At 44.4% G+C, this 25,086-nt stretch overlaps 1 protein-coding gene across 5 annotated transcripts in view; it reads right to left on the reverse strand.

Moving 5' to 3' along the window:
• Positions 1-5,299: 5,299 nt before the first annotated feature.
• The window catches only part of camta1a (calmodulin binding transcription activator 1a), a 328,990-nt gene continuing 309,203 nt past the window's right edge, over positions 5,300-25,086 (reverse strand). The window contains exons 12-24 of one of the 5 annotated variants that reach the window (XM_086122458.1): positions 24,250-24,440; positions 19,102-19,298; positions 18,949-19,027; positions 18,510-18,861; positions 17,921-18,402; positions 17,433-17,611; positions 16,747-16,990; positions 15,980-16,051; positions 15,230-15,250; positions 14,947-15,146; positions 11,743-11,817; positions 11,433-11,463; positions 5,300-8,902 (exon numbers count right to left, since the gene is read on the reverse strand). In XM_086122458.1, the coding sequence (XP_085978584.1) occupies positions 8,870-8,902; positions 11,433-11,463; positions 11,743-11,817; positions 14,947-15,146; positions 15,230-15,250; positions 15,980-16,051; positions 16,747-16,990; positions 17,433-17,611; positions 17,921-18,402; positions 18,510-18,861; positions 18,949-19,027; positions 19,102-19,298; positions 24,250-24,440 (2,156 nt within the window). In that variant the 3' untranslated portion in view covers positions 5,300-8,869. The remainder of the gene's footprint in view (positions 8,903-11,432; positions 11,464-11,742; positions 11,818-14,946; positions 15,147-15,229; positions 15,251-15,979; positions 16,052-16,746; positions 16,991-17,432; positions 17,612-17,920; positions 18,403-18,509; positions 18,862-18,948; positions 19,028-19,101; positions 19,299-24,249; positions 24,441-25,086) is intronic. The other 4 variants (XM_086122465.1, XM_086122438.1, XM_086122447.1 and 1 more) reach the window with 4 other exon arrangements.

The raw sequence follows: 25,086 nt of genomic DNA on the forward strand, positions 1-25,086 counted from the left end.
ACATGAAGTACGAAACAATCAACAAAGCGTATGCAGGAAAGGTGGTTAAGATTACATCACTGTCCGTGTTGTGTTGTAGTATTTTATGTTAACTGTTCTGTAAAGCGATTTGATACAGCTGCAGCTGTTGTGAAAGCGCTATATAAATAAAGATGCATTGTATTGTATTGAGTGTACAGTCGATTGAACACTAGGCACACGTTTTTGGCGCCACCTACCGGTCATACACTGCTCAAACAGACTTGTGTTCAATATTAGTGAGTGGCCCTTTTTAATAAGTCAAAAACAAGCCGGTGTGCTCCCATTCCTGAAATAATTCTGGAAACAAGTTAGAATTTTTTACAATTTATGTGCAATGGGTGTGTGTGTGTGTGTGTGTGTGTGTGTGTGTGTGTGTGTGTGTGTGTGTGTGTGTGTGTGTGTGTGTGTGTGTGTGCGTGCGTCATCAGGACATATTAAAACCACATCACCAATGGGTTCATATACTTACTTTTTTAAATACAAAACATGTCTTTAAGTATTGCCAGTAATGTAGTAATGGGCAGTAAGCACTCTCATGTCGATGTATTTGTGACTATTCAGTGCAGTGGTTCTTAACCTGGGTCCGATCCAACCCTAGGGGTTGGGTGAATCCGTCTCAGAGGTTCGACGGAGCCTCTGCCCTAGAGGTTAAGACACAACCCGACTCAACATGTCAATTAGTTCTGACACGCCCATCTTGGCCATCACTGGCTGCAGATCACGACATTGTTGACTCGCGCCACCTTACCTCTCTGAGCTCATCCACCCCTTCCCCCCCTATCTGGCGCCTCAGGTCTGCAGACCAGACATTATTAGAAGTACCAGGAATTAAACTGAGGCTCAGAGCGGATCGAGCCTTTTCCATTGCTGGTCCCTCTCTCTGGAATGACCTCCCACTGAACATTCGGCAAGCCTCCTCGCTGCCCATCTTTAAAACCCGCCTCAAAACTCACTTGTATTCTTTGGCATTTGACTCAGCACGACTCAAATTTGTTCTTGGTTTTGCTGTTCGGTGCTTTCTACTGTCTTTGTTACTGATTTGTTGCTTTGCTGTTGTACATGTTAGTTGCTCCATGTACAGCACTTTGTGTGCAGCGATGGCTGTTTGAAAGTGCTCTATAAATTAGTTGAGTTGAGTTGAGTCCAATCAGTGCTACCAGAAATTTAGTTCGCTCAGTAGTCCACGTGTGTCGTGATACAGGTAGTGCGTCGTAAAAAAAAAAAGAAAAAAAAAAAAGAAAAAACCCTGCATAATGAAGTGTAAAAATTTTATTTACTTTTTTCTGTTTTTAATAAATGCATTTTTTAATGTCTTGAATTTAGAAAAAAGTCATATTTTTGTTTTTCACTAATGAAGGGTTCGGTGAAAGTACATACAAACTGGTTGGGTTCAGTACCTCTGACAAGGTTAAGAACCACAAAATTTTAGTGGAAGTATTCATGTCAACTTGGCAGGGACAGTCACAGTCCACATCCAGCAGCTGCTGGAGAACACAGTCATTCTGCGACTGACCTACCCGACAAGATTTGATTATTTATGCAATTAAGTAACACATTACTCATGACTGTTGCCCAGTAATGAAATAGTGACATCCAAACTTTTAATAAAAATAATGCAAAACAACTACTGCGTATTATGTATTCATGTAGTATTGGCATCTGAGTACCATGCTGTCTCCAGTGGGTTTTGATTTTCTAGAACATGTTCGATTAATCATATTTGACACAATAAACCTATTTAAAAATGTGTTTCCAAGTCCCTAGAATATTAGCCTTAAAGGTCCTGACCAGAATGAGCAGTATTGATGCCAAGTGCAGGCACACAACATTTATTTTCGAAAGCGGGATAAGGCCCAGACGACTCCAGAATATAAATCTTAATAGCCTTTCATGATACACTGCAGCTCTTAATGGCCCATCTGGCCTTTCAACCATAAAATTAAATGTCACTGTTGATCCAAAATTCTCATTATGATTCAAGAGACTGAACACTGACATTGCCTTTCTGATGAATACACAAGTAACATACAGAGGTGCAGAATGAGACTTTTCAAATTGCTGCTCACATCTTTCAAAGTAATCGTAAAGCTTGACTCTTTGCATTCGCTGCCCCACCTACTCAAGCAAAGTATATTGACTCAGGCGTAAATGGAGCCTCAAACCAGAGCGGGGCCACTAAGTAATATGCGGCCTTTCGAATACTGCGTACAGCACTTTATTTTCGATTGACTGCAAATGTCAGATGGCTTACAGGCAGCGACGTCTCGCATGCTTTTACACTTTCATCCAGAGCCTTTGGAAATAATGTGGAGGTTTATGAAGACCCCGCTCCACTTTGCATGCGCATCCAAGGGTTAGGTCAGCCTGCTCCATCAATGGAGTGATATCACAAAGACCTGCTCGGGCGTCATTTGCTCACAGTCAGTGAAGGCAGCAGTGGGTAAAACTTGGCGGACCCTACGGCGTGGGTCACGACGTGATTATCGGGCCGATAATTGCGAGACGGAGTGCTGATTTGTTTGCGTCAGGTAAAGCCGGAAGTTGCTGATGGAGCTCCTGATCCACATTGGCTGAGTTGTTCCAAGGTGGGGCTTGGAGAATTCAACTGCCGAATGAATATAAACCAGCTACCCTGTTCTGGGCCCGTGCTCCCTGTGAAATCTGAACCTGCTGCACTGCTTGCCCAGCCCAGTGACACAATCTGCACACATGCCCCATAGAAAGCATCACCTGGGAGTAGTCCCATGTCCTGTATGCAATCACAACTTGGATATTTTGATGAGTCTAATTTTGATTGAATGCATTCTTTGAAGCAGTGTGACTGTGCGCTCGTATGAAGGAGATGAGAGGAGTGACACGTCTGGATGAATTCTTCTGCCTTCACTCTTCAAGGTCTCTGCTCCTCTGCTCGCAACTCTGGGGAAAGCAATAGAAATGGCCTGAGACACCAAAGAAAGTCCAAGAATCTCAGTTCAGTGAAGCTCTTCAAAGGAGAAGTGTAGATTCATACAAAGTGGCAAAGAAATGTCCTAAGGAATTGCTCTTTAATCTGAAGGTTCACAAAATGGACCTTGTTGTGGTAAACCAAAGACATCCAAAGTCACACGTTCCATGACCTCAGCTGATGATCTTGGGCAGTGATTGAGTGGCATGGTGAGCAATCTAGCCCAAAGTCAGATGGAGTAGCCTCAAGCTGACTTGTGACCGTGAACAGAATCAGCAGTCGTAAAAGGATGCATGCATGAGGTTTGGATTTCCACTTGTTCTCAAACAATTTCCCAACTTGTGAAAATTCGTAGTTGTCCTTCACAAATGTTCAATGAGTTCCTTGTGCATGCTGTCCAACAAATGCCTTGCAAATTAAAAGGAGCTGTTCGAGTCGATCATGATTATGAACGAGGAGAAAACGGAACTTGGTAAAAAAAACTCTATATGCCATATGTATTATGGCCTGCCAGATTAATTGGTGGGCCGATTTAATCTGCTGATATTAGCTCTTGTATAAGTTTTTTTTTTTTACAAATTACAACATGAGACATCAACAATAATATTCAACCAAAAAAAAATCACCAGTTTGTCTCTCTGTTGTAAAATCCTAAAAGTCAAAGTCTAATTCATATCTTTATTGTTGTTGGCATTAATGTTCCCCAAAATAAGTTATTTTATTCATTTTTTTCTAATCAATGAATCAGTTATCAGAATTTTATCCTGCCAAATATGAGAATCGGCATCAGCCTAATAAAATCCATGTCATTTGGGTCCTATGCAAAGTATGTACAGTGCAGGGTGTGACATTTTTTGGCATAGAATGTATCGTTATTTTCTTTGATTTCACTGATGAGACCATGTCAACAACCATCTAACTCAAAACAAAACGTAGATGTGATAGCAGAGCAAAGGGTATACATTTTTGGGGGCATGTGGTACTTGAACCTGGATGCATACCTGTAACGCTGTATGGAAAAAGCCAAAATGAATCTCAACCGTTGTACCTATTTCTCTTTTCAAATAGATGTACTGTGTGTCCTCTGCTAGTGTTCAAGTAAACCATTAGAGGCCCCAGACATCCAGGCCATCCATGAGCATCACTTTAGGTTGGAAAAAGTGTCTTGATATTTCTTCCTGGAAAGGTCACGGTGTGTATGAATGTATGCTGCATGCAAGTTTTGCACGGATTAAAATGTGCATGGTCAAGCTATGTGCTTCAGTGTGCGAACGAGCTTCGAAGGATAACATTAATCACAAGTGGAAAGATGAGCGACGCTTCAACACAGTCTTTCAACAGTTTTTTTTCCTCGCAATTTTTTTTTAATTATTTTACAGCAGAAAGAATATAAAGCATTCAGAAAACATCTTCCATATTTAAGGGCATTTCAAAATGTTTTGCATGGCTTGAGCAGCTGAAATCATTTTTTTTTTCAATTAATGTATTTTTTTATTTTAAACATATCCATCGAGTCAGTGACGCTTGTACATGCACAGTTACAAAAACAAAAGCTACAAACAAGGTAAGGGATAGAGGAGAGGGCAAAAAGCAAGAAGGAAGCAAAAACACATTCGAGAACCAATGGGAGCTGGAACATTAGAGGGCAGGAGAAAAGTCACATTTTGTAACGGGGGAGACAGAGAAAGAGCGTTATAGAGGAGAAAGGAGATCTAACACTAGTTCATCACATGCAGAGTGTGGAGGGCCCATAGCTTTCTATCGGAGTCGGGCCTTTTTATTCTTCTCCTTTGGAAATGGGTGAAAACGTGCAGTTGGGTACAGGGTGCCATTTCGTTTGTCTCCGTAAACTACCGAATGCTTTTCTTGCATAGGAGTCAGTCGGCCCATCGTTCTGAACGCATCGGTCTGTGTTAACGAATGGAAGATGTCGCGAGACTTCTTGCTGTCCTGATGTGTCTGGGCTGAACCTCTCTCTGGCGCAGGTGGTGGCAAAAAGAGGAGGAGGAAAGGTTGATAGTTGGGTGTCATTCAGTAAAAAGAGACTCATTCCACAGAGCTTCTCTGTCGTGTTTTATGCTAATCGGCTGGGCCGCCCCATTTGACAGGCCACCGTTGCAAAAAGTAACATACCGACTTGGGTTATTCCGATTCATCCACCTCTGCTTTGCTCTCTTTCCTCCTCCCCATTTTGGCACCCTGAGTAAAAGACAGAAGGGAGACAAAGGAGCAGAGCAATGCTGCTCTATGACATGTTTGCGACGACGTCTTCGGCATTGTTTGGCAAATCAGCTCATTCAAATTTGAAGCACACAGACTCGATTGAAAGGAATGACAAATCTCAATTAAAGAAAGCAAAAAAAAAAAAAGCTCCTTTCGAGCTGTCTAAAAAAGAGTCCTCATGCTTTGCCATGAAAACATGAGCAGCTACTGTTTATTCAAACTGCTTGTTGAGCATGTGCTCTCTGGCCTGTCGGTGGCGCATCAAACCTGTTGGACATAAGTTTGTCCGACTACTGATTCAAGGAAAGAAAGCATGCATCAGGTGCACTTCTATCAGCCAGGTAACTATTTTACCCATGCAAGCGTAATTACCCCCCCACCCCCTTTAACAACTTTGCATTGGCTATGCATCCCACCTGCACGCCTGAGGTTGATTATGCATTGAAACAAACACCAGTAGTGGCATTTCTGAATGGGATTTGAGAACCCTGTGCTAGGCAGAAGCAACGGACAAAAGGAATGAAAGGACAAAGGTAAGAACCAAAAAAAAAAGAAAGAAGCGGAGAAAGTTGCATGTTGACAAGCTGCATGGACGGCCGCTGGTGCCACGAGAGTCTCTCATATGAGCTAGGGCAGGGCCAATGGAAGGTAACAATGTTGATCTGCCCGTGTCAACTCAAATGGACATTTTTAGATTTGTTTGACCTTGGGTGAAGAGGCACTTTCAACATAAACACGGACAAAACAACAATTAAAAACAATAGTCCTCACCAGCACCGATGAACATCCAGGGTATGGACATACGGAGGGTGACCTCCTACAAGTACCTCGGTGTTCTTCTGAACAACAAACTGGACTGGTCTACGAACACGGACACCCTGATTAGGAAAGGACAGAGCTCTTCCTACTCAGGAAACTGAGGTCTTTTGGGGTTCAGGGGTCGCTCCTTAAGACTTTCTATAACTCGGTGGTGGCCTCGGCCATCCATTATGGCATTGTCTGCTGGTCGGGCAGCATCTCGGCCCGGGACAGAAAGAGACTGGAGCGACTGGTCGGGAGGGCCAGTTCTGTCCTGGGCTGCTCCCTGGACACTCTGGAGGAGGTGGGCAACAGAAGGATGCTAACTAAGCTAAAAGCTATGATGGACAGTCCCTCCCACCCTCTCCAGCCCGCCCTGACAGGACTAGGTAGCTCCTTCAGCCAGAGACTGTTACACCAGTGCTGCAAGAAGGAGAGATACCACCGCTCGTTCCTACCGACTGCTGTCAGGCTGCTGAAAAAAATAAAATAAAAATAAAATAATAATAATAATAATTGAATGATGTGAAAACAATTGTAAATAGCACTGCGACTTATCCATATTTGTATTTATATTGCACTTAATTGAACGGTGTTTGTTTTTTTTCTTCTTTCTACCCACAATCTTGCTGCTGTAGACTGTAAATTTCCCCAGTGTGGGACAAATAAAGGATATCTTAATTAGGGACAGGCAAGTGAAAGACAGAAACAGCAATTTTGCCCAATTATTGTTGAACAAACACGACCAGAGGCAGCCGATTCAAACTAGGATGCAAAATACACCCACTGACCCCGGTTTTGCACACAGTGAGTGGCAATTTTTAATCTTTGCTTGTGGATCCAGTAAAAGGAGCACCTTGGGCTGCTTGGGAAGGAAATGCAGCCTTGCACCGTAATACTACTAACGTGTTTCGGCTTGAAACATTGACCTCATCACACAAAACACAGCACAAGTTCACTTTGGAACTTGGCAGTCTTGATCAAGAAGGAAACACTGAATGAGGAGGATGTCGTCATTCAATACGAAGCTGCAACTGCGTGCCACATTGAAAGAGACTTTTGGCTTGCGGGCGAAAGAACCTGCCTGGTCAAGGCTGACAATTACAATCTTGGAAAAACGCCATAGCTTTTGCAAAGTGAACTCTGCTAAGGAGTCATAGTGGTGGTGATGTAATGCCTTCTTCTGAAACGTGATTGCCTCTTAGTCTTATCGCTATCCTGGGGATGATCAGTCAGCTGTAAATGTAGAGAGAGAGACTCGAGTACAGGTATTGGCCGCTATGTTTGTCTGCCTCGCCAAATGATGTTTTCCTAAGCTGTGCAGCATTGACGCTCCTCGTCACCATTGGCAAAGGATTCGGGGTAGCCTAACATAAATCCAAGGAACGTAAACATACTTGGGTGATTTTGACCGACTTTCCCGAACACTACAGACAGAGTTTCCATTTGACTTTCCATGTGGCATTAATCACATGCTTGAGCAATTTTTTTTTTTAAACAGGACAATCAAAATAAGACACTCCAACAGTGAAATTGTTTTCCTCTGACAGAGCACAGCCACTACTGCTTTGTTGTGCCCCCTACCCCCACCCCCTTGACTCTTCTTACTTTACATGCACATAATACTCATATTTATCCCAGTTATGTACACTATGTACAAACAATACATCTGTACTTCTTAGGCATTCAAAGAAAACTATACAAATATTCTTATTTTTTGTCTCATACCTCTGTGGCCCATTTTTTTGGGATAAAATAATATATATTTCTAAAATACAATCCCTTTTGGGTTAATGTGTGTGTGTGTGTGTGTGTGTGTTTTATGTTCCTAAATACTTTCAGCCTTCGTTATATACAGAAATGTTTGCTCAATTCTCAAAAATATGGATATGTCAAACCCCTATTTTGGGACAATCTTAGCGACCCCTGAAAGAACCCCTAAGATGTCAAGGCAATGTATGTGATCTTCTTCCCCTCAAAAGCCCTGCCTGGCAGGCTCGGAAGTTCACTGAATAAAAAGCGGAACCTGACCAGAAGCCCATATGTTACAACAACAACAAAACAAAAAACAGCCAAAGTGAGTAACAAAGACAATGAAGGCTCAGCCTGCTGTGACCAAAAACATTAGCAAATACTTCACTTAGCCATAAGTCATGCATTTTTTTTGGGGGGGGGGGGGGGGGTTGGATTTTACAGCACAGAACCCGGCAATACATTGGACATGAAGGGACAAACAGCATGGAACAAATTCAAGTCATCAAGTAACAACAGGCAACTATTGAATCCCCAGTTTGCTCGTGCACCGAGTCGATTACATTCACTTGGCGCTCTGGCTGGCTGGGCCGAGAGACGGGGCGCAATGCTCTGGGATGCCATCAGACTGTGTGTGCTATCCATGTGCTGATGTTTTGGGTGTAAAAACAACAACAACCAAAAAAAAAAACATTGGTCACTTGAAAAATTGCTGGAATACAATAAATAGTCTTCCAGCATGGTCTCCCTTATGGTGTCAGATATTCAGCAGCAGCAGCAGCAGCCTAGTTTTAGCTTCACTTTGATTTACTCTGTCAGGCTTGTCCATCGCTCTCTTCTTTCATCATGTCCAGGAAAAAGTGCAAACAATTAAAAAAAAAATACCATGAAGAGAACATCTGCAGTGTCCTCACCCCCACAAGTTTAGAATCCAATAAAGTTACAACTCTCCAAGTGAAACTGTTTGTGTGTGTGTGGGGGGGGGGGGGGGGGCATTGCACTTTGCACTGATGCTATTTTTTCCATCTGCTTCTGTTGTTCAATGGCGGGTCCAAAGGAAAAAAAAAGACCAATTAAAAAGGAGGCGTTGGTGGAGAGGCGTCACATTGGGAGGGGGGCTTGTGAGCGTGCTCATGTTCCCTGGCCCTTTTCGATTCTTTCACCCTGAAACACACACACACACACACACACACACACACACACACACACACACACACACACACACACACACACACACACACACACACACACACACACACAGGCCCATGAACATTAAAACTCTCTCGCGTGAGGCTCAACCTTTACATCACAATGTCAAAGTTGGCAGCGCCAGCAAGAAGGCAGCCCTGTGAAAGGAAATGTTCGTCATTGCAACATCAAAAAAAAATCACACACATCGGTCAAATGCAAAAAGGCACTCTTGGGGACTGCTTTGCATTCATACAACTGTCTGAAAAAGACATACACTTCATGATTGGATTACGCGCTTATGTTTGGCGCAGCATATCCTATGGACCAACTTTTTATGTTAATATGACAACCTTCAATGTCATCAGTACGGGAAATAGATTTTCAGTTGATATTGAGCATTGCAGTGGCACCTTGAGAATGAAGTTTGATTCCAAGATCACGAAACAAAACACACGTATTGCAAACCATTCTTCCCCATTAAAATAGATGGAAATGCAATTAATGGTTTTCAGCCGCCCGCTCACCCTTCACAAAAAACAAAAACAAATAAGTGCTTTTTGCAAAATATATAAAGTAGCACTCTAAAAGACTGTACTTTGCACGCGTTGGCCACCTGGGGGCAGTATATTACAGACAAACAGTCAAACACGACGACGACTTTGGCAACTAACTCACTACTCTGTCGCAAGTGTAGTTGTTTCTGGCAGAGGATAAAGAAATTATGCCTGTGAAAATTGTTAAATCATGTGTCTGCATGTGTTGCTGTATCATTTGTGTAACAATATCCATTGCTTTTGGGGTCATGACACGGTTACACTTGGGCTACTCATTAGTCTGTCCATGGCGTTCGGCATGGTTTGTTAGCATCAAACTCAATGGACTCAAGACTGTGTCGTTGTTCTCAGTGCACAAGGTGTAATTCTCTTTGTTTGTTGTTTGGATTGACAGTAACTACGAGAGGCGATAAATAGCCTGAAGCCTCTTTTGGAAGAATTGTTCGCTGCACCAAACTGCTGCTGCTTGTCGTGACGTGGCTTGGGTTGAGCTCCCTGCGCTTTTGTATCAAATTATGGCTTGCAGGTCAAAGGAAAAAAACTGTCCAAATGAGAGCTTGTATCTTGAAAAAGTCCAGTCCATTCGTCTCTCAAGGTAGGACTGTACTTTTATTGTCACCCGATTATGGGGGCATACAAAATACCAGTGTGCAAAATGTAGCATATGGCAGTTGACTCCTTTGCTGATCAGTGATGATTAAAAAAATGTATTGAATCAATTTTAATACAAAGCCAATCCAGAAAGTCAAGCCCAGGGCTGACTTTTGATGGGTCAAATGTTTCCGTTTGGCCTTGGTCAAAGAAGCTCGTGTCCTGACAAATGCAAATCTCTTTGGAGGCCACCAATGTCTTGTATCATCCATCGTGACTTCAACTTTGCTAAAGTTGGACTTCCTTGTGACCTACATGGGCCTCTGCAGGTCGCTTGTGTGTGTGTGCCTGCGCGTGCTGCATGTGTGTACTCCCTGCAGGTGAGAATCTATGACTGCTCTCCCAGTTGGGAGAGGAATCTATTGTGTGTGTTATATTTCTTTCCCCCCTCTGACCTATTTGCTTTCCTGCCAGTGTGACCTATTAGACAATACAGCTCAGACACTGTTCTAGTGCAGGGCGCTACATAATCTTGCCTGCGTATTTCTGCAGAAGAGGTCAACGGACGGGTGACCAGTTAAAGGATCCAAGTGGAAAATAATGACTCGATACAGATGATCATGCGTGTGCTTCGAAACTCAGACGGTGAAAGATTACAGACATTGCTGTCTACTAATATTACTACATGGGGGAGTATTTCATTTCCCAACTTGGGTTGGTTTCGCCTTTAATTTGTCACCCGACAGTTTCAACTTTCCACAAGAACAAGACGGTTTCAGTCCTTCTCAGTCTGTCAGGTGGTAAGAAACAAGACAAACAGCCAGCCGGTAAAGGGGAGACAACTTGAGTAAGCAACAGGCCCAGAGCATGCCTTCAGGCCGAAAGTTGTCAACATCTGACATGCAGCAGAGGAAGATGTGATCAAAAATCAAAAAGAACAACAAAACAGAAGCAACCTCTGCGCTCTCTCAAACTGTCTCTCTGTGTAAATTGCCACAACAGCAATGAAACCAAGATGGAGGGACAGAAAGACAAGTCAAGAGAAAAAAAGTCTGTTGCACAATTCCTGTTAGTTTAACAAAAGTCTGGCTCTGATCGGGAGCTCTTCAACACACCCGTGGCTCCAGCTGACAGCCCTCATGCAAGCAGGCATCAAGCAAAAGTGATGGAGGAGCAAGTTGGCTCACAGGAGAAGCAGCACAGAGAGAGAACAAGAGAAAGAGAGAGAGAGAGAAAATGCAAACGCCGAGAGTGCATGAGGAGATCTTTGTATTAGTCGATAGAGAGAGAGAGAGAGAGAGAGAGAGAGCGAGAGAGAGAGAGAGAGGCAGGAACTGAGTTGCTGAGGCAGCACTCACCCGCTTGAACAGTCTATGGTCCATCAAGGGGCTTGGCGTAAACAGCAAAACAATAGCAGACAGCTATTAGCACACAGTAGGCACTCGGCAGGAGCGGTGCGAGCACAAGGTGGGGGCCAATTACAGTCAGAGGAGAGGGCGACTCAAGGTTTCAACCACATCCAACCAACGGTAAGAAAAAAAAACAACTAACTCATCAATTGGTTATGGTCATGAAATCTAAACAGTCAATTTTAGCCGGTTAGCTCAGTTGTGTGGTGAAATGCTCCTTGCAATCAAATGTGGTGAATGTACATGTTTGGGGGCCCACCTGTGGCGGCAGCGACGCAGAAACCTCATGATCTTCCGGGCGGCCTGATCTTGCCTCTTTGTGAGCAGACTACCTCTGCAGGAAAACAAAGAAAGTGGAGAGAACCTCGTTAGGGGGGACACATAAGCAAGACAATTCAGCACTTTACGATCCTCAAACCACATCTCCAAAAAAGCTGTAACGTGATGTGAATAAAGTTGCCGTTTTTCAAGAAGAAAAAGACACAGTCTTGCCAAGCACAAAGCTGTGTTTCATGAGCATCGAATGCAGTGGTGTAGTGGGTTTTTTTTAAGTGGGTGTACGCGATTCTGGAATGTTCTATATATACATACAGAACATCAATCATGGGCTACAACATCAGTTGAACTAACGTTAAATTTAATGTTTTATTACTCCAAAATAATCACAGGCCAACGTTATTAAGCATAACTCGCGTTAGGGCTAAAATCGAAATAAAAATTGAATGTGGCGTCGGGAAAAGTGGGTGGACGGCGTACCCCCGCGTACCACGCCCATTACACCCCTGATCAAATGTCATCAGCTCACAAAACTAATATTACTATATTATGGTCAACGATAAACCCGGTTGTAAAGTGAATTTCAAAACGAAAACAGATGCTAATAAAGACACAATTACCCCCCCCCCCCCCCCCCCCACTAAATTACAGTAATGATGTCTTTGGGTCGAACAAAGAGCTGACTTTAGTCATGCAGGGATGACGGATATATGTGACGATACATCACAATCGTATCAGAGCTTTCAAGTGGCCCAAAGCTAAGGTAACAAGGAAGAACTGGCTTAGTTGAGTGTTCTCAAACTTTTCACACCAACCACCATCAGCTTTTGCTCCCACAATGTACATTTCATATTATGAAAAGCAACTGTCATTTTCAGAACACTTTTGCAACACTGCGCTTAAAGCTAGGAGTAAAAGTACATCATTGATGTAACAAAATGTATTTCAGTTAAAAGTTTAATACTAAACAGCTTCAAAAAATGAGATGCCAATGCACTTCAACACAGCTGAAGTGTGCTGAACACAAGTACAGTGGGTACCTCAACTGACAAACCTCATTGGTTCCGTGACCCCGTTTGGAACTCAAAAGGTTCGTTAATCAAGGGAAAATTTCCCATTGAAAGGAATGGAAGTGCAATTCAGCCATTCCAGCGCCCAAATTATACGTCAGATTTCCATTTTGTGTGTCTCACCGAGGAGAGGGGTGTTTGTGTTTGTCTGGTCACTTCCTGTTTTATTTTGACTCTCCTCTTGTTTCAGTTCACTTGCCATTCCTCTTGTGCCAGTTTGTCAGTTCCGCTCGTTTCCAACCTGTTGCCGTTTACCTTGTGTTAAAACGGTCCTTGAATCTTTTGAGTTTTCAGCCACTGATCCTCACATAAATATCTCTTTTACGCTGAACCTTGCACCTGTGTCCTGTGTTCAAGCCGATGGTAAACATTTTTAATTCCAATCGGTGTGTGGTTGAAAAGAAATACAGTAAATCATAGAGATGCGGCCTGGCGGCCCAGTGGTTAGTGGGTCGACCTCACAGTGCAGAGGTCTTGGGTTCAATCCCCACTCCGGCCTCCCTGTGTGGAGTTTGCATGTTCTACCCGGGCCTGCGTGGGGTTTTTCTGGATACTCCGGTTTCCTCCCACAATCCAAAAACATGGCACGGCAGGCTGATTGAACACACCAAATTGTCCCTAGGTGTGAGCGTGGATGGTTGTTCGCGTGTCCCCCACCTACTCCCCGAAGACGGCTGGGATAGGCTCCAGCATCTTGTGAGGATAAAGCGGATCGGAAATGAATGAATATCATAAAGATAAGTGAAAATATACTTCTCAATGGAATTAATAACATCACGCTAATGAAGTGAGAAGGTGAAAACAGCTCCTCCGTTGAAAAAGAGTCACCTTCCAAAATTACAATTTTGTCCATTTTCTAATTGTCTTTTTTTGTAACACACATGCACGCACGCACGCACGCACGCACACACACACACACAAACAAAAAGGTCAAGGTGAATTTATGGCAGCCACTGTGATGATGTGGTTGGAAGAAGCGCTTCGGCGGAACTTACAGGTGCACACACGACAGCCTTCAATATGCTGCCGTAGAGGAGACTGAGTTATGTGTGTTTTTAGGGCATTTACAAGCATAACCTCTCAATTATTCTGAGGTCTAACTAAGAGTTAAAACAAAAACAGCACAACTATGGCAATGACAGTGAAATAACACGAGAAGCACAACACTGATTCGTCCACTCATCCATGCTGAAAGTTCACACAGCCAAACATGTACGTAACTAGAGGCTCCCAAAAATGTGTGTGCAATGTAAAATGTTTGTAAAAAGACTTGTTTGTAACTCGAGGTTCCTCTGTATCGGATTTGACCGTCACTGTACTATTATGCGCAGTTTAGATATTTAATTCAGTGATTCTTTAACTTACGTACTAGTTTAGTGCCTTTGTTCTATTGACGCACTGAAAGGTCTCCATAAGTAGGTTTTTCAAAATGACACAAATGAATTTATGGTAAAGATTTTGACAACCATACACCAGATTACGATGGACGGGCAGACACCAGTTTGTGAACCACATGTGCAGACAAAGGTGGCGCTACTATGTGATTGCTAATTAGCAGGGAGGTTATGGATCTTACCAACAAATAAAACACTGGCAAAAAAACAAACAAAAACATGATATTTAATGCACAAAGAATAGCTTCGGCAGCCATCTTTGATCAGATTTCAGTCCGCGTCAGTGTCAATTTCAGGTCACTTTAATCGGACCGTATTTTCAACGATGATCTGTGCTATGACTTTTTGGCCATTTTTTTTTTTTTTTTTGTGGGGGAGCAACTACAGGTGGTTCAGTACTGATATGTTGCAACACTGATGGCACTAATGCACTACATCGAAAACGCAATTTCCAAAAAAATAGTCAGACTTTGACTGCGACCTTTTAAACAAACAGACTTGTGGCCAAGGGTTAAGACAAATGCTCTGATTTGCATTTGTATGCAGTGCATACCGTGGATATCATACCGTGGAGAATGAAATGAATTTCCACTGACATTTCGACAAGAGCTAGTTCATTTAAATTTACTGGATGAAGAAACCCTTGGAGCCTTTAGTGAGCTGCATGAAGGGCCAAAGTTTGTGGAGCCTGATTTGACTGTGGCACTTTCATTCCATCTCTACCTCATTTTGTGCTGCATCAGGGCAGCAGCCGCCTCGCGGTGCCGAGGCTTGAGCCTGCCAAACTCCTTGTAGCTGCGGTAGTATTGCTGAATGAGCACGGCGGCCCTTCTGCTCTGCTGGAACTTCTTCTGCTCGTAGTAGCTGCGGAATTTACTCTGGATAAGGATGGCGGCCTGCGTCATCTTCTTATAAAGTGCATACTGCAAACGAAAACATCGTGCTGTGTCAACATCGGACCGTTTCTTTGGACATGCCTTTAGATGCCTGTTGCGAAGAAGTTTACCTTCAAGGCTATCCACGTAAGCTTGCATGAAGGAAAAAATATGTACTGTTAAGCAAGCACAGTGGCAATGTAGCAAATCGTTTGGGAAAGGATACTTGTATCGGTCTTTGTGTTAGTGACTGCATATGGGAAACAAGTACCGTGGAACCCCGGTTTTCGCACGATGGGGTTTTTGACACTCTTTGGGTCAAAATTTCGGGTACATTGGCTTGGCTTTCGTACAACTAGAAATAGTATCAACCGCATGACTCGGCCGCTTATGTCCTGGAATGGCACACGCAACTTTATTCGGTGAGCGTGAAACTGCGCATTCATCCGAAACATTTCCATCGTTTTTGAGCTCATCTTTTGAGTACGACTGTTCAAATAAGCCATGACGCAGCTAAAAAAAAGGTTTCACGATCTTTGCTGGAAAAGATGAGTATCACCATCGGAACGAATTTTAAAAAGTATGAAAATGGTGGATTCTGTTCCAAAGAGCAACCTCTCGTCCACTTGCTCCGCCCCTCACTGTCATGCGTATGCCATCACTAAAAGTAAGAGGTATACTTAAATGTTGAGGTATCCATTTCATTCGTTTTCTGTATGTTAAACTACAGCTCTTTCCTATAAAACATATTTTGTCTGGAATGGAGGGATTTATTGGATGTACATTATTTGCGACGGGAGATCTTCGCTTTCGCTTCTGTACTTCAAGAAAGCCGAGGTTCCACTGTAGAGTCAATCAAATTTTTACACAAACGTTCCAACCTGTTTGTATTTCTTGTAACAACGCTGAATAACAGCAGTGGCTACTTGCTGTTGTTCTCGAAGCGGCCGCCCCTGTTGGAGAAGTAGAGCGGGATGGGTCAGAGGCTGAATCACAACCTACTATTTGCCACCTTCGATATGAGTGGCTCCATCCTCCTCTTGGTGTCTTCACGTCAACGGCACCCTAGCCTGTGTCCAGCCTCGGTAGGAAGCTGCGAGTCGGAGTGGAAGCCCAACTCTTGACTTGCAAAACGTCCCCCTCGGCATTAGCTTGCAGATAAGATAGGCGCCGTCAAGACAAGGGACAGCAAACATTAAGTCATATGAAAGAAAGTAAAAGCAGGGAGGAACACAACAGGAGGAAAAGTTGTTCAGAGAACGAGTTGACAACAAGCGGCAACGGGCTCCATTCATCGAGCAGCAGAGGAAGCAACATGCTCTGTTAAAGCCATTTTCCCATGCTGACATCCCAGGGACATTTTTGTTGACGTCGTCATTTGTACGTTAGCAAAGGAAAGAAGAACACGACAGACACACGAGAGACATACAGACAGACCGACAGACAGGAAAGTGTGCAGTTTCAGAAGAAACAGTGCATTCCCCCAACACAAAAACAAAAAGACCGTTACATTGCCCACTAGTTTGGGAGCATGTTAAAGCAAACCCATCAAAGTCTCTGCAAAACTGCACGAGCACTGCAAGGGCACGCTGTCCACGGCACACTGCATCACGCACATGATTCGGTACCCGAGGGGGAAGGCCTGTACCTTGTACTTGCGGAAGGCAGTCTGAACGAGACGGGCAGCTTCGTATAGCTCTCTTTGCTCTGGATCGGACAGAGTAAGCTGGGCCAGGTCTCTCTCCACCTTGCTGTTGGATGCATTGATGAAGTCGCTCCAGTCTGCCGGCGATGGAAGTGCGGGCCTCTCCAAGGGCCCCTCTCCCAGCGGGGTAAGCCCAGGACTTAGGCTGGGGTTGGACAAGGAGGTCACAGGATCGTTGTGCAGGGATCTGGGGAAAGAAGGGGACCAGGGCCTTCAGATCTGATTTCTGCATGCTCCTTGGCAAAGTGCAGTCACTGGCCTCTAAGTGCACCGGCTCGAGCTTCAAGACACTGATCACAGTCATGATTTCGCAATTCTCAACTTTCAATTAACAAGGTAGGAAACCGCTAAAGATCAATACGGACACACTTCATTTCTATAAATCTCCGCAAGTACATTTTCGAATGCTGACTTGCACAACAATCCCCATGTTCCATTTTCACGAGCCACGAACACGATCTGAGCTCTTTTTCAAACAGGGCCACCTGCTACTATGTTGGTGAGCCTAGGTGTTGCTGCAACCTCGTTTCACTCAGAGTATGACTGCCAAGCAACTTTTTGGAACAGGAGCTCATACGAGGGAGGCATTTTACAACAAATGCTACCCTGCATTCGAGGTCTCGCCGTACCGTAGGTGTAAGATGCTGGGCAGCTGCTCTACATCTCCCAGGTAGTTGGCTAGCCAGTTCATGGTGCTGTTGACCCCTGATGTGTCTCCCGGCAAAGAGTCAACAGAAGAAAAATGCTCCCTCTTGATCCTCTCCGGTGTTGCCTCGATGATCTGCTCGGCCAGAGTCATCATATTTGCCTGTTTTGTTGAGACAAACGTGAATGACTGTTGACTGATGCTGAAAGAACATCTATAATTTGACAAGTGAGGTTGACTGTTTGGCTTTGCGATGACTCTAACGCTAAGTGGACGTTGCAAAGATGAGAACCGTGACATTGTTGAATGTTGCCTTTCTAAAAGAGCAATCAAGTCTACTGTTGGCAACCAGCGATTGCAAAGATATGTTGCGTGCGACAGCATGCATCCTATGTTCGAGTTAACTTAAGAGACTCTTGACAGTGAAAAGTGGGTGCCAAGCACCTAAAATGGTAAACCAGTCACTCTCACCTGTAGGTTATCCATCTGTGTGAGACAGTCTTGATTCTCCAGATCATCCTGATAGGATAACATTTCTGCGTCAGCCACGCTTTTCTCTGCCATGACCAGCATGCTGAATTGTTCCCGCTGGCGTAAGCGGCTGACGAGCTTCTCCTTCCCCAAAATGCCGCTCTCGTCGACCCCCGGACCCTTCCTCCCCATGTTGTTACCAGAAAAAGTCTCCTCTCTGGAGGTCCACCTGGCTGTCCCCGTGCTTCCCCCTGTCGACAGACTCGTGTCCACCAGGCTCTCCGAGGACTGGCTCTTGGGGCTAGAGGGAAGCTTGTGGAGCAGCTGCTGCTGCTGCTGCAGGCTAAGAGGAACAGACGCGGCCTTGTCGGGCCGCGTCTGAAATTGCTGTGGGTTGGGTTTATGCTTTTTAGCTAGCGGTAGGTCTCTTTGGCCCTCGCTGCTGTAGTAACTTGAAGGTTCTGACCTGGGCCTTCTCAAGTCTGCAAAACACAGAACATGCAAAGGTTAGCAATGCAGAGAAAATGACTAAAGAAATGAGTCCCAGCCACGATTTGATGTGAAGCCAAGTCGAAACAAAGCTACGAGCCTGGATTGTGGCTGGTGTCGGTGGACGTAGTTGTCGTCGTAGCAGGACCTCCTCTCTTGCCACCGCCGGGAGTTACTGCGGTCTCATTCGCCCAGCTGAGCATCCAGCTGTCTGCAGCGGGAGTGTCGAGCGCCGGGGAGAAAGACGTGCGAGTTGTGGGGGGTAGCGGCGCTGGTGGCTGACGCTCCTCCCGCTGCAGCTGCTCCAGACATTCCGCCAATTTGGTATGGCCCCGAGAGCGGGCGATGGAAAGAGGTAGACGGCCCAAAGAATCTGGAATTGCAAGGGCCCGTCGATCCCACTTGTAGAGGACCGCGGCTGCCTCCAGGTGACCCAGCGCACATGCCCACATCTGGCGTCGTTGCAAAAAAGAAACACAGATGCAGGGGAATGCTAAAAACATGATTCACACATGAATAAATATGCCCAGCTCTCTTACCAGAGGTGTGCAGGAGAAGTGATCCACATTGAGAGGGTCCACTTCTAACTCCAGATCAATGCTATCAGCATGTTTGGCGCTGGATGGAAGACAACCCAAAATCAAATGACATGCAAACATCGGAGCAGTGGATTGTCAGGATACTGTTCTCACCGCCACTTGATGAGCGTCCGGATGAGGGTGGCGTAGCCCTGGCCAGCAGCCAGGTGAAGGAGCGTCATGCCTCGGAAAGTCTTGGAGTGGATTAAATGTTTGGACTTGGCCCAACAAGCTCTGCTCATCATCTTCTCGCAAACCACAACCACGCGGCTCTCAAAGGAGCTACTGGCCTGCGTTGGGCCTGTCGCACACTGCCAAAAAAATCTTTATGACTGGATTTGAAGAGCATTCCTTTCGGACAACACAGCAATCACGCCATTCGGTTCTGTCCTGCGCATTATTCTTTGTGTTTGTCACGAAGAACCATGACAGCTCGAGGTACGAACCAGAGTATCATGAATGGAATGGAGCACAAACACTGTACGTAAGTTACATTTTAGCATGCCATCTCCACAGAACACGACAATGAACAATGGATGTCCACAATAAACACCGCCATGATAAAATGTTTTTAGATACAAAAGGTGCATATGGCTAATCCTTTCATTGACTTTTTCATTTGTATAAATCCATTAAAAATAAACAAATCTGTCAGGGAAACCCAAACCTGGACATAGCGGGATTAGTCGGAAAGACAGCGTAGCACCTCTTGATTCGTCTAAGTGTCCCAAATGTGTCAGACTGCAAGGCCATCTGTGCACAGCCCGCTTCATTTCACCTGACATTGGCGCAAGTTTGGGCTTGGTTGATTCCAAGCATTTAATTTGAGATGCGCGCTTGAGATCATTGCCAGGCTGAGAGGTGATACTGCTCGTGCATCTGACAGTTTTGGGCCACTTTTGATGGGCATTTAGAACGGTTTGACTGAAACTCAATGTCCTGCTGAAGAGGAGCATCAGCAAATCACAAGGCTGACAGTGCCATGCTTCCGTGTGGGCACGCTGTTCTTACGGTGATTGCTGTTATATTTGATATTTATTTATTGCCTTCATTTATCCATGCAAGGCAATTGAGAACAAATGATGTGGCAGCAGACTGCGGAGTAAGTCCAAGCAGAATAAAAGCAAATATACACCAAGGTTCGAATTTTGTAATGTTTTGTTTTGTAGAGCCGTTTTAAAAATCAGTGACTTCAGATGAGAAGCAAATTTGTCATTTTGCAGGTAAATTATTATCAAACAATCAAACTATGACAACAATGAATGAACAATTTTTTTCTTTTTTATACAATCAACTGTTTTTTCCCCTTAAATTCACATTGTCTATAGCAACAAACTGAATGGTCTAGAAACATTTTCAGTCGGTCAATTTCAAACAAATATAAATTTCAGTGGGCGGCCCGGTCGTCCAGTAGTTAGCACATTGACCTCACAGTGCAGAGGTACCGGGTTCAATTCCAGCTCCGGTCCCACTGTGTGGCCACTTTGTGTCTCCGTCGGCGGAGCTTGTGCCTGTGCATCAGCTGTGAGGAGGTGCTGTGTTCTGTGGAGCTACCGAGCCTAAAAGACGATGCATTCAATTCAAAGATCACCTTGTAGGATGTCAAATTACTCAAGGGACACAAGTGCTGATTTGACGCTCCTCTGCGTTACAGTTGTACTTCAAACTAACTTCTATGTTTGTCATTCATATTGGTTCTAAATGGTGATCATGAGCAGTTACGATTATTGTTTCTAGAAAGTGTGAACTATGAAGAACAGGAATATTGTAAATGTGCACATTTTGCATATATTGAAGTTTCCAAATGAAATCTTTCGAACAGGGTGTCAAACTCATTTCATATTGTGGACCGCATACGGCTTCGGTCAATGTCATGTGGGCCAGACCATTTAAATTATGCCATACTCTGCTATAAATAATCAAAATATAATGTCTTTTCTTTGTTTTGATATAGCGAAGCACAAGAACATGAGGAAAATGATGAAATGTACCTACATTTCATTTACCTAACATTTCATAAAACACCTTATATTTCCTTTGACAAATGTGCAATTTACGTTTAATAATAATAATAATAATACATTTTATTTGTGGGCGCCTTTCTAGGAACTCACGGACACCTTACAACAAGCAGTTAAAATCACGAATACAATGTTAAAAACAACATCAAATAAAATAAGAAAAAAATACAAAAAAATAAAAATAATGGCTTTATGGTCCGAGTGAATAGGCTTGTCGAAACAGATGTGTTTTGAGGCTGGATTTGAAATGTGTTAATGAGTCTGTATTACGAAGGTCAGCGGGGAGTGTGTTCCAGAGCTGGGGAGCAGAGTGACTGAAGGCTGTGTTTCCCATGGTGACGAGGCGAGCAGGGAGGACAGAGAGGAGGAGGAATGAAGAGAGCGGACAGGTGTAGGAATATGGATGAGATCAGATAGGTATGGAGGGGCTAGGTTATGGATGGCTTTGAATGTGAGGAGCAGGATTTTATATTGAATGCGGTGTGAAATGGGGAGCCAGTGGAGATGTTGGAGGACGGGTGTAATATGGTTTATGTATGGTGTGAGCGTGATAATGTGGGCGGCTGAATTTTGGACCAGCTGAAGCTTATGGAGGGTTTTTTGAGGGAGACCGAGCAGGAGGGAATTACAGTAATCGAGTCGCGAGGTGACGAGGGCGTGAACAAGTATAGCAGTGGAGTGAGGAGTGAGAGAAGAGCGGAGCCGGTGGATGTTTCTAAGATGATAATATGCAGAAGGAGAGGTGAAGGAGAGGAAGGGAGGCCTTTTGATTTAAGTTGTCTGAGGGTAGGGGTAAACCAGGGTGCTGTTTGGTTGAAGGAGACAGTTTGGGTTTTGAGTGGGGCCAGGGTATTGAGAATGTGATGGAGGTTTGTATTGTAGTGTGTCAAAAGCTCATCTGTTGTAGAAAGACAATCAGTACTGGGGAGGGTGTTGATAAGTGATTCTAAATTGTCCGGGTTAATGTCCTTGATTTTATGGAAATGTATAATGCGTTGTGGGTTGGATTTGAAAAAGGACTTTTATCATTCACATATATGCAGTGCAACTGATCCCATTGATTGTACAAAGGCACAAAACTTGAACAATTTTTATTTAAAAATATAGTCATGCATTTTAAGATTCAACGAGATTTATAAAGAAAGGATTTTTAAAACCATTTACACATGTGCATATGAAATCTAAATGTAACCCCACGCCTACACTTTACAAACGAAAGAGAAAACAGTAATACATGAATTGCACCTCATTAAAAATATTAATTCCGTGTCTTTTATGCATTTTTTTCATTTTTAAATTATCCCGAGGGGGTTCGATTATCCCGAGGTCGGTTCCGGCCCGCGGGCCGTATGTTTGACACCCTGCTTTAGCACCTGCCTATTACAGAGGACACCCACCTATTTGCGGTTTGGTATTCATCAATTTGCTGATTTTTTTGCTATCATATGATTACTTGCGGGTGGCCTTTGTCACTTTGTGTTTGTTGTTACGTCGTGTGGACCTGATGTGGACTTTTTTCAGCATTTTTTGGCCACGACATTCATCAAGGAGGAGACTCTGTGCTTGGTGGTTGTGCCTTCTCGGCAGCATGGGTATACCAGCACTGTTTTTGACTGGGAGGAATGTCGACGCCATTTGACTGTCGTTGCTGGACAGTCCCGGGGCGCTTGTGTCTTGCGCCTGTAATGGGCAGCATTTTTCACAGCCCCGCTTTGTTCAACGGAGAGATCGGTGCTATTGAACGGTCTGCGGCTGGATGGATGTAAGTCTTGAGGAGCCGACGATGAGAAGAAAGGAGCGTTGGCGCGGAGCACCGATGCGGATTTGGAACTGGGAGTCGCGGCTTGGAGTTTGAAGTGGATTACGTGGGACAGGAGAAGTGAACTCATCTCTTTTCGTCAATGGACGCTACAGCTTCGTGTTTGCTTTCAAAACTTAGCTTGTAGCAGACGTGTGCACATTTTCAGCATGACGTCTCTGATCCACTGGTGAAAGGACACTTTGATCCTCTCCTCTTTCATCTATAACTGCTTCAGACAACAAAGTGTATGCAGAAAATTGGTGAAGATTGCACGACTGTCTGTGTCCTATGTGTTGTGTTGTGTTGTTTTTGTTATTTTGACTTCAAAATGGCGCCGCGTGAGTGGCTGCCTTTCCAGCAGCTCCTATATTTTGTTGTTCTACTTCTTCCTTTCATAACTTTGCTGCTGTGAATTTCTCCATTGCGAGACTAATAAAGGTTTTTTTATCTTATCTTAAATTGTCCCGAGATGTGAGTGTGAGCACGAATGGTTGTTCATCTCTGTGTGCCCTGCGATTGGCTGGCAACCAGTTCACGGTGTCCCTCGCCGACTGCCCGAAGACAGCTGGGATAGGCTCCAGCACCCCCATGACCCTTGTGAGGATAAGCGGATCGGAAAATGGATGGATGGATGGATGGATGAATGGATTCCATTCAGCAAAGCTCAAGTGATGACAAAAACAACTAGTGTTATTCTATTTTGTTGCGCAGACTTCAAAATCCAAAATACTTGTACAAACGGGCAAGTAACATTACTGATACTAATATTCACATTCCATACATCATAATTATACACATACTTTTAATCTTAGCCAGTCCTCCTGAATGATGGACACTGTACTGGAACTTAATTTATTTCTAGTTTCTGGTTCTTTTTCACCATTACATTTTCTCTCCAGGGTTCAGACACGTATTAATGTGGCTGTTCAAATTTGGATGTCGTCATGCACTTCATCCTGGTGTTAAACATGCTAGCTGTGTCACTCTTACTTTAGCACGGCTTCCCTAGCTTTCCTGATCATCCCTTCATGAAAACGCTCCATGCCAGAGGTGTAGCTTATTCGCCATCACGAAGGCGATGGTTACTGACTTGGGAGCGACTGCGCAATGTGTTTAAGGCCATATCCCACCGAGGGGCGAACGATTGCGAGTGTTGGCATCAGCAGCATATGGTGAGTACTTTTTAGCATCCGTTCGAGGTCACAAACATTCTGTAGACGCTCGCCAACAGCTCTAATTGTTTTTGTTGTCGTAAGGAAATTTTGAACATGCTGGCGACAAAAAAAGCAGTTGCCAACACTCACAAAAACGTTCTTCCCCCAAGTGGATACGGGCTGCATTTTGTCCTTGAAAACATAAGCCAATAAGATGCTTATAATGTGGCCACATGATCTTCTGTCTGCTACTTGTGCTCTGCAAGTTACCTCAGGAGGTGTTTACCTGTGTCTGGCTGTTGCTGTCTCCACCTCCTGCACCTCCACCTGCCCCAGCTCCTCCGCCACTTCCTCCTCCTCCTCCTCCTGCAGCCCCACCACTCGCTGCGGTGGTCGGCTGCTGGTGGCTGGCCATCTCCGCCATCCTCCTCTCCATCTGCTCCAAGCGCTCCAGGATAGACATTCGGAACTGGTTATCTGGCCAGGTGGCGAGACACAGAGGAGGAACACAATTCAGCCCGCGGCAGAGATGCTGCGTGACAATAAATGCGTGTGTTTGCTGTCGTATCCACGCACACAACCTTGTATCCCGACAAGACGAATGATCTCGCTGTAGGCACCAAATGTGTTGCTTCCAGCAAGCAGCGGAGAATCATCAACCATTTGTGACATAAGCAGTAAATGACAAGGTCCCTCTTCTAGCTATTACAACCCCTGTATAATCATCATTAATCAGACTGAGAAGTGAGTGAAAACAATAGCATCAATCATGAACTTCATCCTAATAAGACGCTTTGCCAAAATGCACCCCCAACATCCATCAATCACCAGCTACAGGCTTTCTCCAGCTCTCGTGCAAGGCAGCCCAAGAAGATGAAGAGGTGTTACACAGGGCAAGCAGGACTCAAGGCCTCTCCAGCCGAATCAATGCAACCAGTGAGAGCACAAGAGTCCCAGATGCTATAGCAGGGATAAGCGGGGACATTACCAATCAATCACAACCATCTCGCGAGTCCTTGAAGAAAAAGCCGTCCCCTACATCAGGATGGAAGTGCATTAGCCTTGAGAGTACTTACATAGTGGCACTCTACAACATGCCAAGAGGTTGGTCTTTGGCAACAGG

Source organism: Hippocampus guttulatus, chromosome 1 (assembly GCF_054856545.1).
Source record: "Hippocampus guttulatus isolate MCC_2025c chromosome 1, RoL_Hgut_1.0, whole genome shotgun sequence".
Taxonomy (NCBI): domain Eukaryota; kingdom Metazoa; phylum Chordata; class Actinopteri; order Syngnathiformes; family Syngnathidae; genus Hippocampus; species Hippocampus guttulatus.